General features: G+C 33.5%; 1 protein-coding gene and 1 pseudogene across 1 annotated transcript; both read right to left on the bottom strand.

Moving 5' to 3' along the window:
• Positions 1 to 4,788: 4,788 nt before the first annotated feature.
• Positions 4,789 to 6,084, bottom strand: LOC128984614 (uncharacterized). Its single transcript, XM_054403948.1, has one exon. The coding sequence runs from the start codon at positions 6,082 to 6,084 to the stop codon at positions 4,789 to 4,791; it is 1,296 nt and encodes a 431-aa protein (XP_054259923.1).
• Positions 6,085 to 14,390: 8,306 nt separating this feature from the next.
• On the bottom strand, positions 14,391 to 15,976 carry LOC128984613 (death-associated inhibitor of apoptosis 1-like; annotated as a pseudogene).
• Positions 15,977 to 17,082: the final 1,106 nt, after the last annotated feature.

The raw sequence follows: 17,082 nt of genomic DNA, 5'->3' as shown, positions 1-17,082 counted from the left end.
AATCAAGCACAAAACTGGCGCAATGTCGTTAACTTCTCAAATCTTCTCAATGCTCGTTAGCGTTGAACCAAAATATATTTTTTTATATACCAACCCAGAAGCCTACCTACCTCATTTAAACACCCAGGCTTTAAGACTGTCTTTAGGCTTAGATTAGTATTTGTCTCTAGCAAACAAGGGTCAACCTCTGAAACCTATAACTAGGAATTTTTTTTATACCGGGATATCTGATGGTGTGTCTACACGTCATCATTATATTTTTTCAAGTTTCAGTCAACAAGTGCTAGCTAAAAAAAAAAAACAATGAAAAGAAAAGTGCACAAATTTACCCTCTCAGTCCTTGAATATCCATATTAATAAATGGCCGAATAAGTGTGTCGTGCCTGACTAGTCAATAATAAGCACCTGCAACCTGCAAATAATAATGGTGCAGACGACTGGATTATGGATTTGGCCGCCCTGGCGTTTAAATGTAAACTCAACGATTGACTGGTAACAACACACACTTGCTTAGCAACTTACCCACAACCTCCTTACCCTTAACCTAAAAAAAAAAATAAAAAAAAATGGAGTCTAGACTGAGCTTGCACTTGTTATAAATTATCAGACAGTTATCATGTGTATCGTGATGTTGGACATACCTGGTGCACCATAATTAGTTTTATTTTTGCCATTTTTGTACTTTCATTTTTAAATGCGCTAGTAACTAGTATTTGTTTACCTAACTCTGGGTTTTCCACTCAAAAATAAAAAAAAATAAGTGTCGACGTTACTCTGTTCTTGGTAGATGTGGCTAAAAGGTCAGAGAACCCAGGGCGATTATTCCTCTCTCTTATGTATTGTTGTTCCGCATTTACTATGGCGTCTGGGTGTAACCAAACCATTTCCTTACCCCACCAAAAGATCAAGTTAATAAACCAAAAAAATGAAATCTCACCACATCCCAGGTGAAATAAAATCTCATTCAAATATTCCAAATGCATCAAATGACAATGGAATGTAAAGTGTGTTCAATAACACACAACCTTACACAAGTTAGGTACTACTATCACATTACACGTCGAGTTTGTCAAAATAACTCCTCAGCCCAGCTCAAATCAATACAATAGCTTACATTATTCTTAGTACAATAGTCAAAACCCTTTTTAAATAGTTTACTTGTGTATATGTATGTATATATGTATATATACGTGTACGCTATGAATAGGTAAAATATATATATATATAATATTAATGAACACCGAAATCTACCTACACACTGACAAAACTATTGAAAGCGACCAGCTGCCTGCGTAAACAAACGGAAGTGTTTCCGCGGAGCAAGCGACACCACCCTCCATCCCAGCCAAAACACAGCACAAGACCAAAACATGTCATCAAATGTCACAAAAAAGGGAAACATTCAACCGCGCACAAGCCAAAGATATTAGGTTAGTTAGATTTAAGACCACCTCTCTCACACTTACATTTACACCTACACGCCAACCTCCAAACACAGTCACAGATTAGCTAATTTCTTATATCTTTTGGGATTTTCGGTCGAGCTATAACTTTTATTTTAATTTTTTTAATTTCAATAGCTTGAACCTGCAAACTGTGACTTGTGAAGGGAAGGAGGCAAAGTCGTGCGCTCACACTTTCACACATACACTCACACAACACTACACCAGTTACCAGATAAATATTAAATTTCTGTTTATGCTTCATGTTTCAGATATTCGTTATATATATGTATTTATTTGTTAATATTTATTGTATATTTACTGTTGTTATACGTCATATTTATTTACTTGAACAAGTTTATTTGTTGAACAAGGATATATTTTTTTTTTTGAAAACAGACCAACGTGACACCTCAACCAAGGAGGTCACTCTTCTTCCTCTTTGATGCTCGGGGGAAGGGGGAGATCTTGTGGAGTCAATCTCCACAGCACAGCAATTATTTAAATGTCCCGCCTATTTTCAACCCCAGGGCTGCTCGCGCATGCGCAGCGAGCAGGCGAGTAAAACGAGTGAACGAACTCCTTGTCTTGTGCCTGGCTTCCTACAACCAACATGGGTCTCTAAATTGCTTGGGAAACGGGGGGACGCCCCCTTGAGGTATTGTGTTGTAGAGTAGTAGTAGTATTTTAATAATATGTAATTTCAGATCATCTAGTCAAATTCACTATGTTGTTTATTCCATCATTTATTATTGATTATTAATTCAAATGTTAGTTCATATTGTGTCCAGTTGACTCATATACTAAATATTCACTATGTTGAACAATCCACGTATTTCAGTGTTATAATGCCTTAATTAATCAAACTCTCATCAAAGCTGGCTCTTAGGGCCTGTGAATTGCGGTAAATTGTCTCCTCTTTGTTAAACAATGTGTTCAGATAACGTTTCCAACGAGAACGATTTGGTCAGGAACTTGAAACGCATGACCAGATCACCAAAGTGTGGCACAAAGTATGCCACAACATTTAATATTAGCAGAAGTATTAAAGATGCAGTAGTAGACTAAGCTTTTCTTATATTATATTACATTTTTAATAATTTTTCAATGATTGTTCAGATGTAACAAGAAATATTTAGAAAAGGTTGAATGAAACTGTAATGGAGAAAACCATCAGTGGGTTTCTGTCACAAACAACGCTAGGTCATCCTACTGTAGAGGACAGACCCTGCCAAGAGCTAGGATTTGATGTAAATGGTATTTTGAAGTGTAAAATCTTGCCACCACCTAAACTGTATCACCCTGTACTAACTGCTAGGATGAGCGACAAGCTGATGATGTTTGTTCTGTGTAGAAAGTGTGGTGAGCAGTTGAAACAAGAAGATTATCACCATAGTAGTGAAAAAAGAGCCCTGACTGGTACCTGGACAATGGATGATATAAGGAAAGCCGTGGACAAAGGATATGTGATTCTAGACATGTATGAGATGTGGGAATACAAGATGGCTACTTATGAAAATGGAGGGCTCTTTAACGATTTCATAGATAAATTCTTAAAGATCAGACAAGAGGCATCAGTGTACCCTTTACTTGCTTGGTGTGAGACCCCTGAAGACGAAGAAAAGTACGTCAAGGACTACAATGACCATGAAGGAGTCAGTCTAGATCCAGCCAAGATTTATAAGAACATTGGATTGATAACTCTTGCTAAACTCTTTTTGAGGAAAGTTCGGCCAGCGAGGGAATCAGACAAAGGCGTGGTTGATTAGGAATCCCAAAGACTTCTTCACGTTAATGATAACACCAGGGATCCAGGACAGTACCATTCGAGAATTGAACGAAAACGTCCTTCTTGTAAATTGGCAAAATATCGACGAGGTTAGAGAGTCTTTGCGAACGGTGAATGTTGTCCTTGCAGCGTTCACTACGGCACAAGCTAGATTAAAGCTTTACGAACACCTCGAAGCTCTCGGCGGCCAGGTAATTTACTATGACACAGACAGCGTACTCTACATCCATAAACAGAACTTGTATAGGATACCGACTGGTGACTACTTGAGAGAAATGACAGACGAGCTAGCCGAGTACAGTTCAGCCGTCTATCTGTGCGCGCGAACCCTTCGCTACTATCCTTGCAGAAAACCTACGGTAGGGGCGACTGAAAGTAATTTAGCAAGTATTTAGAAAGCTAATTTAATTATAATGTACACCAAACAAAAGTAGAAAATATGAAATAATAACAAATCTATACTACATACAAAAATGATAAAATATTCAATAAGCAAAATTATAATGAATATTAAACAAAATTAGAAAATATGAAAATACTCAAATATAAATACTAGATACAACGTCTAATTTAGGCCTATATTCAAAGAGAATGACCAAATATTGAATAAGCTCAGTTATAATATAAATTATAGAGAAAAAGAAAATATAAACAAACAAAAAATACTATGCACGTGTTCGTTTTTTAAAAGAGAATGATAAATTTTTCCAAAATGATGTGTTTTTCGTCAGCTTCACATATATTTATAACATCATATGGTTCCATACTCGTCCCAAGAAACCACCTAAAAATAAATAAAAAGTGTTCAATATTCAAGTAATAGTATAAGTAATCGTTTGAGTATACTAATTACATGATTTATTTCACTTCCAAAGAAATTTATATTTCAGAGAGTAAATATGTACATTTCTCGAGAAACAAATTAAATGAAATCACTCACTTCTCATAATGAAACATAGCCCTATCCCATATTCTAATACAGGATGAAAATGTTTGTTTTTGCCGACTATAACAATTTCCTTTAACTGTATAAAGGCATTTAGAACTGTAGACAATTTAAATAATGCTTTTAAAAACCATTGGTTAGAATTTACTTTATTAGTCATGTTATATTTTAACCTATATTTCGGCCGCCTAATGGCTGATGAAAATTAATACAAAGTTAGAAACTCTAGTGTAAACGTTGTTATCCTTCAAATGATTACCCTTGAAAAGATCAGGTGTGAAATTCGCCTTTAAAATAATTATAAATGAAAGATTTTGAGATGACAGATAAATCGATTGGACTTGGTCACGAGGCTGACAAAATCCAGTTTCCGCCCTACAGCCCATTAAAGTGCCCATGTTATTGTCAATATATTTTGTAGCTGCAGTTAATAAATCAGCTGATACAGGTTATTTTTATTGCATCTATGTATTTATAAGGGTATATTAAAATAGGTTCTTTGTATCATCTAAAATGCGTTCATATTGATTGCCGTACATAGTAAATATTTTAAATTTAGCAAATAACTTATTTAATGTGTAAAACTAAATTAACACTTACCTTTCCAACGATTATTGGAGTTCTTCTACTCCACTCATTCCATCTTCTGATTCATCATCACTGGAATCCGTTTCTGAATCATTCCCCAGTGAAATTATGAAAGATTCCAACATGTTGTCGATTCCCCCTTCCTTCAAAAGATATTCCTCCTCAACTTTCTTTACGTGTTGACACTTCGGAAACCAATCCTCAGGACCCATACTAGCGATCTTTTCTTCAGTGATAGCTTGCACATCAGAAAAGTTAAATGTAGTGTTTTTTCCTGCTGCGTAGCCCTTTATATCAGCCCAGACAAGTTCGATTGGATTTAGGTCCGGATGATAAGGTGGTAATCTAAGAATTTCGTGACCTTGTGCCTGAACAGTCTCATCTAGGACGTAGCGGAAGAATTTCGATTTGTTTTGTGTAATCAACTTATACAGTTCAGGCACAAACATTTCTTCGCTGAAAGCAATATTGTGCTTAGAAAGCCAGTCTTTCATTTCTTGTTTCTTGCTTTTACTAGTAGGAGCTTTGTCCACTAATACATTGTGGTATGGTGCGTTGTCTACCACCAATACAGTGTTTGGCTCCAAATTTGGCAATAGCTTCTCAGTCATCCATTCCATGAACATTTCTTGGTTAACATTATCATGGTAGTCTCCAGAGTGAGTTGTTGCCTTCCATGTTGTCAACGCGTTGGGGACAAATCCTTTCTCTCCGCCAGCGTGGATGACTATCAGTCGGTTCCCCTTTGACACTGGTGTTCGAACTCCTTGGTTTGAATCGTCTGACCAAGATTGTGATTTTACATGAGTCGACAGAACATATGTCTCATCGAGAAATATTATCGGTCTATTTTGTTCCCTGAACCGTTTAATTTTTCTCAAATAAGTAATGCGTTTGTCCCGAATTTCAGATTTCTCAGCCAGCAATTTTCTGTTAGTTTTCGTTTTCCTCCACTTGAAACCCATTTCACTCAAGACAATTCGTAAAGTGGTTTTCCCACCCTTGAAGTCAATGCTTTCTCTCAGTTCTTGCAACAATAAATTTACAGTAGGAAGACAGTTCTTTTGCAAATGGAAATTGTATATTGTTCGTCTTATTACGCATTTATCGAAGTCGTCTATACACGTCTTTGATCTCCCAGGGCGTTTCTTTGGAGTCAAGAACTTTTTTGTTTCATCCTCATTGTTGGATTTTAGTTGTTTAAGCTCTCCGTTTATTTTAGTGACCATCCGTTCAGAAACACCAGTAGCAGAAGCGGTTCTTTCTCGAGCTTTAGCTATTGGAATCGTAACACCTTTATTGTCCGCTTCTTGTTTCATAAATGAGTAAACATTTGAAATTATTTCTCTACTTTGACTATTAACGACACGGCCTTTTAATTTAGATTGTATTTCATTTTCCATTGTGTATGGAGAACGCTTACGATAATAAATAAAAATATATATATTAAATGCACACTTACTTCGTCTATGATATATGAAAACTAAGATATAAACCAATAGCCAAATCACACACTTTCAGAATTTACAACCGCACCATATGAACTATCAGGAGAGACTGATCTTTTCTTAAGTTGGTAAATATCACAGTACGGATAACTATGTGTGACTCATGACACATGACGTAGCCAGGAGTCAATAACCCTGCGTAGCAAGTGGCTGCAACCCTTAGGTCTGTGACTCATATGGTAAATATTACTGATTCACCATAACATGACCAATTTTAACACTGCTCTAGAATATATTTTCAAACATCATAGCGATTGGTGTGTTGTTAATAAACACAAACTTGTGCTGGGTTATTCCTTTTTTCAACATTTTAATAAGGTAATATCCTTATTGACATCGTTGAAACTAACAATTGAGTAAATAATATATGCAATGTGGAATATTTTACCGTTTATTGTTGCTGTAAAACCGCATAATATGTCCGATTGGAATGTGACAAAAACAGAAATGATTGCTATGTCACTGTTAACAATATAGGATCATGACCTCGTATTTCCTTAGTAAAATTTACATAATTCAAAATTGTACTAGGTCGTACACGGAAGCGTCACTAATAGGATTACACCTGCAGGCCAGTTTGGGCTGCCTCAACTTCCCGTTGCCGTTTTGGGGTAGCCAATGTTTTTAGAAAAGAGCCCCCTCCCACCCTCCCGCCATGCAACCTGACCACCGGCCCGCGCGCACAGATAGACGGCTGAACTGTACGGTCCGGGCTCCTATATTGTTGATTTTTTTTTCAGGTGGTCCAAAGACATACGCGTACTTGGTGTTCTCAATCAATAAAAATGCTAGTTGAAGTGTTCAAAATTTAAGGGTGGACACTTAACCTCAACACCCCTAAAAGTAAATTTTGCTCAATTAAAAGAAATGGTGTTAATGGTGTTGAGTGAAGCGAGACTTTCAGTTGAGAAAACTGAAAGCAGAATTAGAAGGACCAAAGACAAAAACATAATCATGACTAAAGTGAAAAAAAAACTCTTTAGAGTCACTGGCCCTAAGGAGACTTGAAGGCTCGTATGACACCCTTCCTTATGGCTACCAAAAACATCTAAGACTTACCTAATCCTACCATTCAATCTTCTTGTAAAGCTCCTTTATTTTCCTGCTCATCTTCTCTACCCTCCTCTCCAGATCCCTGTACTCCCAGTATGCCTCGTCCTCAGCATATTCGGACGAAAACGGCCAGTAAATCTTCGTAAATATCGACGTTTGCAAGACGAAGAGGCGTATCTCAAAAAAATTCTAAATTGAGTTACGCCCACCCGGATACCTAACTCGACGAGCTCTACATGGCTGTACGATCGGCGTTTCTCAGTTGCTATTACTGTAGGAGATATGGCATTGTAAAAGTCAGTCGTATCTCATGATTTCCTGATTTTTTTTCAAGACGAAAGGGCGGATCTCAAGATACGCCTCTTCGTGTTGCAATATATTTTTGGACACTCAATTTACATCGGGCGTATCTCAAGATACGCCTGTTCGTCCTGCAATAAGTAGAAATAACACGCAGGTTTTTGAGATACGCTTCAATGTTATTATATTACATTTTTTATTTTATTTTTGTTTCAGACTGATTGAAGAGTGAATTTAAATATTAAAAAAATGGCGGAAGACAGCATACCAAGTGATGGTGATGATCTTCCATTAATACAAATACCACAGAAAAAAAATGGACGAAGAAAACAATACATATACTGAAAATGGTGAAGTTGAATGCGACCAAAATGATGAAGATAATTTACCTCTAACGGAATTTTTGATGTAACATGAAAATAGAGAGGAACTCGATATAGACGAAATTGAAAGTTACTGTGAAGATACTGACGACCTAGATGCGGACCCTACTTATAAGGCATCTTGTGAAGCTAGACACTGCAAGGAGGAAATATTTGCAGCTTGTTTCCGTTGCGAAGCACTGTTGTGCTATGACCATTTTTTAAATGCCGGGCCTTGTGCGAATAAACACATAGAAAAAAACCTAAAGGATCTAGTGGGAATGAAAAAGCATCTAGTGGGAATGAAAAAGGATATAGTGGGAATGAAGAAGGATTTAGTGGGAATGAAAAAGGAAACAAAAGACCAGAAGATTTTGTAGTTGAACGAAGTAACAGAGAAGAACCACTCATCAAAGAAAAAAGGGTAAATAAAAAGAAATTGGCTCATGAAAACAGGTTGAAGGGTTTAGAATACACCAGCCCGAAAACAGGAAATCTAGTTGCACTCCGAACTTTAAAAAAACAGATGTGAAAGTGCAGCTTGTCAACGAATGGTTGTAAATGTGTTGTTCACCAAGGATTTACGAGCAAATTAACGAATGCAGTACAAAGGGGAAAACATCTGTTGTTACTATTGAGCAAAGATTACACTGAAGATTACTCAATGTAGGGGTTCAATGGAAATAAAACCACTACCCTGCCATAGCTTGATTTCCAGGTACTACTATATAAAACCAGGGATTCAGTCACCTCTAATTGATACTTATAAAACAAACACATATCCTGTTATGTTAATATTTTAGTATTCTACCAATTATCTTCTTAATAAATGGACTCTACCATATCTTCATTAAAAAGCAAAACGAATAAAATAGAAGAGGAAAGAAATAAAAAAAATTTAAAATTTCCTTAACAATTTAGAGAAATTTTAATAACAGTAGAAATGAATTATTAGGTATTTTAGATGACGAATATAAACCACAAATTGAAGAGGAGAACAACATGTTGGAAGAAGTAAGCAAACAAAAATGCGGGTAAACTCACTACTGTAAAAAAATCTTCATGAAGAACTAACTCTCACTGTCATGACCAAATGTATTGGAACAGATATTTTTTCCGATGATCAAGAACCGGAAAACAATCATGTAATACTATGGATGAAAGCTGGTTGCAAAAAGTTGTATGTGTGTTGTTATGTTCGCCAAGGATTTACAAGCAAATTAACGAATGCAGTACAAAGGGGAAAACATCAGTTGTTACTATTGAGCAAAGATTACAATGAAGATTACTCAATGTAGGGGTATTCAATGGAAATAAAACCACTACCCTGCCATAAATAAATGAAATAGTAAAAGAATATTGTGGGTTAAGATCTAAATGATATAGTTATAAAATCCTGTAAAATGTAAAGGAAAAGAGTTTTGTAAATAAGATAATTAATATAGTGATATAAAGAAGTGTTTGTTTGATGATACAGAACAGTATAGGGAAATGACACGTCTAAGAAGTTATAAACATGAATTATATACTGTTAGAATAAACAAATTAGCTAATAATAGATGTAAGAGTAATAAAGATGATAAAATATATATTTGTGATAATAGAATCGATACATTACCTTGGGTACATAAAGATAAAAAATAATTATAGCTAAAGAAATAATCCTTAATGATGTGACAGTTTTAGATTTGATAGTAAACAAACAAGTATTTAGTTTATTCATTTGAACTAAATAAATATTATTATTGTAGTTTCAATAATACAAATACAAAATATATTAGAGAAATTATAAAAAAAAATCACTATTATTAAAGAATTTAAAAATATAAGGTTCAATCAATTGTTGTATATTTTCTAAAAACAACTCTTCAGAATATTAACAAAATTTAAACTTTTTAAAACAAGTAAAATTTCTAATAATATTATTAAATTATTTATTTTTTGATATTTTTATTATGAACATTAGTTTTCAAATGTTTTGAATAATAAATAAGCCATTTAATATTTCTTCCACATTCACAGTGTGTTGTAATTCTAAACATTTTTCCGAGACATTCATTACAAATTTCAAATTTTCTGTCTATAATTTGATATTTATTTTGTTTCCTTACAATTTTAACATTCTTTTTCACTTTTACCTTCTACTTCAATATTATCAAACAATTATTTTATATAATTTTTATGACACTCTTTACAGTAAAACGCTAACATATCTTTAGCGGATCTATTATTAAAAAATTCTAGTTTATTTTTATAAAATTTACATCTTGATTATTTCTTTTCCATTTAATAGGGGGAAATTCTTTAATACCATAAAATTTGAATACCTTTTAAACAAAAATTATATTGGCTATTTACGACAACTCCTTCATTTTGTAGACAATTTTATCGAAATTAAGGCATTTTTATAGGTTTTAAAAGTTCCATTTTCATTAAATTTTACTTAAAATTGTGTTTTCTTGTTTCACGAAACCAAACCCTCTATAGCAGTTCAACGACCTTCTTAGCGGGAAGGTTAACAGACATAATTAATTGTAGAGTTAAGGGAGTATATAAATATGGACCGTGGTTGGAAATGAAAGTGACTGTAAATATATATTTTTATACTATCATTACTATCACTCGTTCTCATACTATGCGGTTTTCTTATATGACTGAGACTTTGTAGGCAACCTGAATATCATGTTCTGTGACTTTTAATAAATAATTGATTTGGTTTCAATGTCATCAACAGTTGTTGGTCACAAAGAAAATTTCCTCAGGTACGGTAATTAACAATTATGTCCAATTACCTCTGATGTGCAGTTTATTTGTTCTGTCGGAAAATGATGGGCATCCTATAGAAATTCCTCAAAGTGGAAATGATCTCAGGCGGAGAGGCCGGAGAGGAAGAGGAGGAAGAAGGCGAGGACGAGGTGGGGCCACGCTCCAGCGACAACACCCATACAGGCACCGGCACCCGCACAGGTACCAGCACCGGCACCCGCACAAGACATTGAAGACCTAGAGCTAGAACTTGATATCGCAAGTAAAAGCATTTAATTTTTATGGAATAACTTAAACTACCGGTAATCCATTTCATATCAAGAAACCCCTAATAATCACAAAAATCGGAGGTTTTTATAACAAGTTATGCTTTTAAAATACATTATCACAAAGTATTTCAAAACAAAATCTATACCAGTAGGTGGTAAAAAAAAACGGTTACTATTGAAAATTATTGTTTTTATTGTCCCTGACTCGAGTTACATTTAGCGGTTCTACGTCAATTTGCTTGGCTGAGGGAGCGTGGAACAGGAATTAGGGCAGATAGTCACCACCTAACCCTTGCAGTTACATCCTTACCTCTCACAATCAATCCCTTCTCTATATTATGTGATCGGTAAAAAAGGAGGATGCGTTACAAGTTAGTTTTGTTGCAGGGTGGAGCTATCGATAGACAGCTTGCAATGTTGGGCGCAATAATCATCGATGTTGTGGACGTACAAGCAGAACAGGACGAAAGGCTATGTATTGGCTGTGCAGTGAATGTACGAACATACATGGTCGAGCCGTGTGGCCATGTGATGTTGTGTGGGCGCTGTGTGACCGTTCACCGGGTGACGGTGACTGTGGTAGATAGTGACAGACGTCCAATACGTTGTCCTATTTGTAGGACGTCTTATTATAGTTTATAGATCAAACATGCAAAGGTTTTAAGTCATGACTAAAAACTGAAATATGTTTAAAAACCACTTTGCTCTAAACAACTACTGCTATTTAAATGTAATATTTTAAATCACTTAGTTTAAGTATCTGAGAGCTTTTTGATACAGTATGTTTCATCATAGAATCACGTGTTGAGAGTTCGTCAGATTAACAATACAAAATAAGACTGGATGACGTAGCTTATAAAGGTGGGTTAATTTTTATGACTGACATTACTAGGCCTGTCTGCTGGATTGTTTAGTTACAGGCATAATCATATAAGAAGTGTCTCTGAAAACATCCAGGTTTAAAATGTAAGTGACTTGAATCTTCTGAATAATAATTGATACTCAATAACTTTCATAACTAAATATTAAATATTTTTTTAGGAAACTGTGGATGTTTTAGGCAAGTGGTTTTTTATTAGTGTGTTGACGTATTTCGACATTTTACATGATGTGTTGATATTTTACATTTACAGTCTGATTGGGTTTCCTTCCTTGTGGGTTTTATTACAGGTTTGAAGTTAAATCAAATGAAATGAAAATGCTCCTTTATTTAGGCGAACTTCGGCGCTCATGGTCCTTTCTTACAGTAAACCTCTATATAATAATAAACAACATGTCATGAACAGAGGTTGTGGAGTTCCATAAATTGCAAACGATTTATTATAACAGTTGTTCTGTGTAACTGTAACTGTAACTGTAACAGTAAATGTAACTGTTGTTCTGACTTAGTCTAAATTGTCTTGAGTATAAACTGAATGAGGAAGACTAGATGGTTTCTTTTTCATCACAGAACCAATATTATTAAACGTTGCAGTTCATTGGAGTATAATATTGAGATTAGTCACTACAACTCGATGTCCAACTCTAAAATGTTGATGGAAAAGACGTTACATTGTGACTACAGAATCATTATTTCTAAAAAAAAAAAACTGCTTGACAACAAACATATGATGTTGTATACTCCAACACGCCTTAGTAACTGAAATGAAATTGTATAGACCATCTGCTAACATTTGTTCAAGGTTAATACCCTATCCCATTGCTACATACTAATAGTTCGAAAAACATGTGTTTCTTCTGCACCACCCTGTATTAATTAATTTAAATTAAACATTGTATAATAATACATATTTATGATCGAATAAGATTACAGAATACATCAAATACTTGTGAAAAACATTCTACGAAATAACTTCCGTCCCTGCAAAGAGATAATCCTGCTCTGTTCTCTCCACTTCCTCATCACAATTCCCTCTTCCTTGCTATCCTCTAAACACATACTATATCCAGGTTTTCTAAGTTTAACAATTAAGAAATCTACATCTTTTATTTCAATCTCTTCTAATTCATTCAATTTAATATATGGGCTATCTAAATTGTTACAATCATTAAATGGCTCCACCCAAAATGACTTTCGTTCATAACCCCCATCTTTGCTGTAAATTGGTATATCTAATATTTTATATTTAGAAAAGGCATTGGTCTTTTCCAAAACTTCAGACATTGAAATCCCATTATTAACCTTTGTACTAGCATCTAAAAACTGTAAAGACATTTTATAAAAATAAACACCCAATCTCAATGGATTTCCATCAAAATCAATTTTATGTATTACTTCCCCCTTTGTGATTAAATTTAAAATGATGCAACCAGTTTTCTCTTTCTTAAAAATGAAATTGTAAAATATAGGTTAAATTGTTAACATTGTTTTACATAACTTATTAAAAATTTAAATTACATATTCAAGTAAATATTATTAAATTTGATTGATTGAACAATGTATAATTATAAATACATTTTTTATTAATAAGATTACAGAACACATAAAATACTTGAATTAAATAATCTACTCTGTAGAATTTCTTCCTTAGTAATTGTAGCTTTTGTCTTTTGCAATTTGTCACACTTATATTTAAGTCCAATTCTTTTAAATTGTTAGGGTGGACACTGCTTAAAATTATAAACTTGGGTCTATGAAGTTGTTTTAAACAGTTTGAAACACAATCATATGAGTTTTGTCCAAGGCAAAATATAGGAATTGGTGATTCAAAGCTATTTGAGTAACTTTGAAGAATAATTTTCAGAATATGTAATAACACTGGATTGAATGCATTGATCAAACATCTTTTTTGAGTTAGGTTATACTTAGTAAAAATCATTGGTGTTCTTAGAAATAAAACATTTTCATTTTTCTGGAGTGATGTAATTTTATCAAGCATCTCAAGTTTGCTCATAGATCTATCATTTCTTTCTCTACTTCCTGCAGAAAGGAGAAGATTGTTGTCAATTATTGTAGAGTTTCTAATAACACTAACAATTCCTCGCACCTCTCTTGGAGATGTTGTAAAAAGTTCATATTCAAACTATCTCATCTTCATAACAATAACTGGAATCACCACTAGATTTGGTAAAAATATTTCACTAAAGTATTTTTACAATTGCACCCGTCATTCATACTCATTTTAAAATTTGAATAATTGTACATTTTCATAAAAGTTATTTTTGTAGTATTCAATATTCACTTTCAATGTTCAAAGAATAATTTTATTTGTTCACTAAAACTGAAATCTTACTAAGCAATAATATTAACAAATTTCATATAACATGTCTTAAGTTTATTTGTCTACTATATTGTAACAATAATCAAATGATGTTAGAATATTAAAACTTATATACAAATTTTAAAATATTTATAAACAAAATAGGTTTACAATGCTATGAGAAAAACACGGATGGTTGCAGTGATGTCTTGACGACAAACTGCACATTTAGTTAGTGACAAAGCAAATTTTACACAGGCCACAGCATGACCACAGGATAAAAAAAACACAATAGCTACTTCTTCCATATAGCATATTTTGCATTAATTGCTTCCTGGATTATTGTTTTGTACATTTGAACTTAATTTGTATGATTAACCTCCTCTTGTTTTAATTTACATTCATTTAAAACTTCTTGTTTTGATTCTTTTGTTGAAGAATTTGCACATACATTACGAACAAAGCCTTTTCCCTTGGTTGTTAGCAAAAAATAACATTTTGAAAAGTGTCTAGCGTGTTCAACCAAGGCCACACTTTTTAGTGTGGCCTTGGTTCAACCCAAGGTTCATCTGATTCTTCATTCCAATTATTTAACCCCCCACCACAGTAATAGCATATAATGCCATCTTCTTTCCCTGTAAAAAAAAATCCGGCCTCGCTGAACATTTCAGGTGTAAATTTAGGTGTTTTTGGCCATTTTTGATAAGATTTAAGTCTTGAATCCATCATTTAAAACTGGGGAAAGGATGGAAATTTGATTTGATTTATTCCTAAGTTTTGTAGTGAAGGTATTAGTTGATCTTCAGAGATATCTTTTACGGGAACATTTCCACATGGCATGTCTTGAACAAATTTACATGATGCCATTTTTTGTGATCTAGTGTAAGATCATCTCCCTCAACCCAAGATCCAATTTCAACACCACAAAATTCACACCGAACAATGTCTTCTCTCTAAAAATAATAGAATCCAGCAGCAGTAGCCATTGAACTTGAATTTAATAAACGGTATCAGCATTCTGACACATACTATCTCCCATAAGTTTGTCAACAACCTTTATCATGTGTAAGGTGAGAGTAAATATACGGAAATGGGACTAGTATAATTTTGATCATAATTTAAAGGATTATAACATAAAAAATTTTTATCAAAATCGTTCGGGCCATTTTTGTTAAAATCCGATCTTCCCGTTATTTTATGGGGGTTTTATGGGAAAATAACATAATCTACAATAACTTTTGAACGGTAATTTTTACAGAAATGGGATTTGTACCATTTTGTTCCGAATATAAAGGACTATGACATACTAAATCTTTAACAAAATCGTTAGGCCGTTTTTGAGAAAATCCTATTTTTCCGTTATTTTATGGGGTTTTATGGGAAAAACCCCATTAAAAATCAAAATTTCTAAAAACTTGAAAAAAAACTATGAAAGTTGTAAGGACCATAACATACTATGTTAAATAAAAACCGGATTTTTTATAAAATCCTATTTATCGTTATTTTATGGGGTTTTTATGGGAAAATAACATAATTTACCATAACTTTTGAACCACTTCGAAAACCACTTTTTTGGGTCCAGGGGGACCCAAAACGATTATATCCACTCAAAACTCAAACTCGAAAATTTTGACGAAAACAATACTTTCTCCATATACTATGGTATAGGGGGAGAAAGTAAAAATGAAACTGGCCAATTGACAAAACTGTTAAGTCTTTCTGTTTCATATCGAAATCTTAGAGTATCAGACATATTCAAATTTACCAATACTAACCAAATTCCAAAGAGTAAAGATAGTCCATACAACACTGAACCAAAGTCCAAACAGCAAGGATGGCCCATGCAATACTGACTGGTCTCCTGGTAGGATGTTGGTTTTATAACCCACATGACTATCCCTTCCACATGACATGGTGGGGGGTTTACACTCCACTTGACTAAAGTAGGGGGGTTTATAACCTTACTTGTAGGTGGTGGGGATTATGTTTTGAAAAGGGAGGGGGCATAAATCTAAATTTTCATTTAAGACTGAATCAGTAAATATTTATTAATTTTAACTTTTAAATCAAACCTGTAGCCACAATTACTACATTAATAAAAAAATGCATAAGCTATGTATCATAAATTCTAATTATAGCCCTTTAAAACTAAATAAATACATTATATTATATCAAATAATTAGTTCATTATCAAATAAATTGTGTTTATTGAACAATATATTACAAAGATTTTTGTACTATATATTAAGATTTTTATATTTAAACTCTCGCCCAAGAAGTTGGTTATTTTCTTCAATATATACTGTTTTGAATTTTTGTAAATATTCCATTTCCTCTTCAGTTAGTTGGGGTTCTTGTTTTATTTGATCATAGTTAACAATTATTTGTTCTTGATAAATGTTGTTTTGTATTTCCATTTTATCTAGAAATTTGGTCTCGTCTTCTGTCAGTTTGGGTGTTTCTATTTTTAACATGTTATTTTTTAGAGGGATTGTTAATTATCTACCCTTGATAACTATTATTATATATATCCATTGTATCTAAGACTTCTATCTCTTCTTCTGTCAGTTTGGGTGTTTCTATTTTAAATTATTGATTTCAGAGGCATTATTAATTATTTCTTCTTTATTATGCAACGGTACATCAGGAGTTATAATTCTATGTTCTGGTTGATAATAACCTTCGTCTCCAATAGTTAATTTTACATTTGTAACTTGTTTTAAATATTCTTCAGAGTTTTCTCCATGTTGTGATTCTGTCTGTAAGAATGTATCTTCTAATGGTTCATCAGGAGTTACATCTACATTTTCTGGTTGATAATATCTTTCATCTCCCATATTTAATTTTTCATTTATATCA

This window comes from Macrosteles quadrilineatus, unplaced genomic scaffold, assembly GCF_028750875.1.
Source record: "Macrosteles quadrilineatus isolate MER2022 unplaced genomic scaffold, UCM_ALF_1.0 Scaffold_2__2_contigs__length_208266976, whole genome shotgun sequence".
NCBI classification, from domain to species: Eukaryota; Metazoa; Arthropoda; class Insecta; order Hemiptera; family Cicadellidae; genus Macrosteles; species Macrosteles quadrilineatus.
The sequence above is the reverse complement of the archived record's forward strand: the minus strand, read 5'-3'. Positions and strand labels throughout refer to the sequence as shown.

Excerpts from the sequence above, each read along its gene's own strand:
- LOC128984614 (XM_054403948.1), bottom strand. The coding sequence starts at position 6,084 with ATGAAACAAGAAGCGGACAATAAAGGTGTTACGATTCCAATAGCTAAA.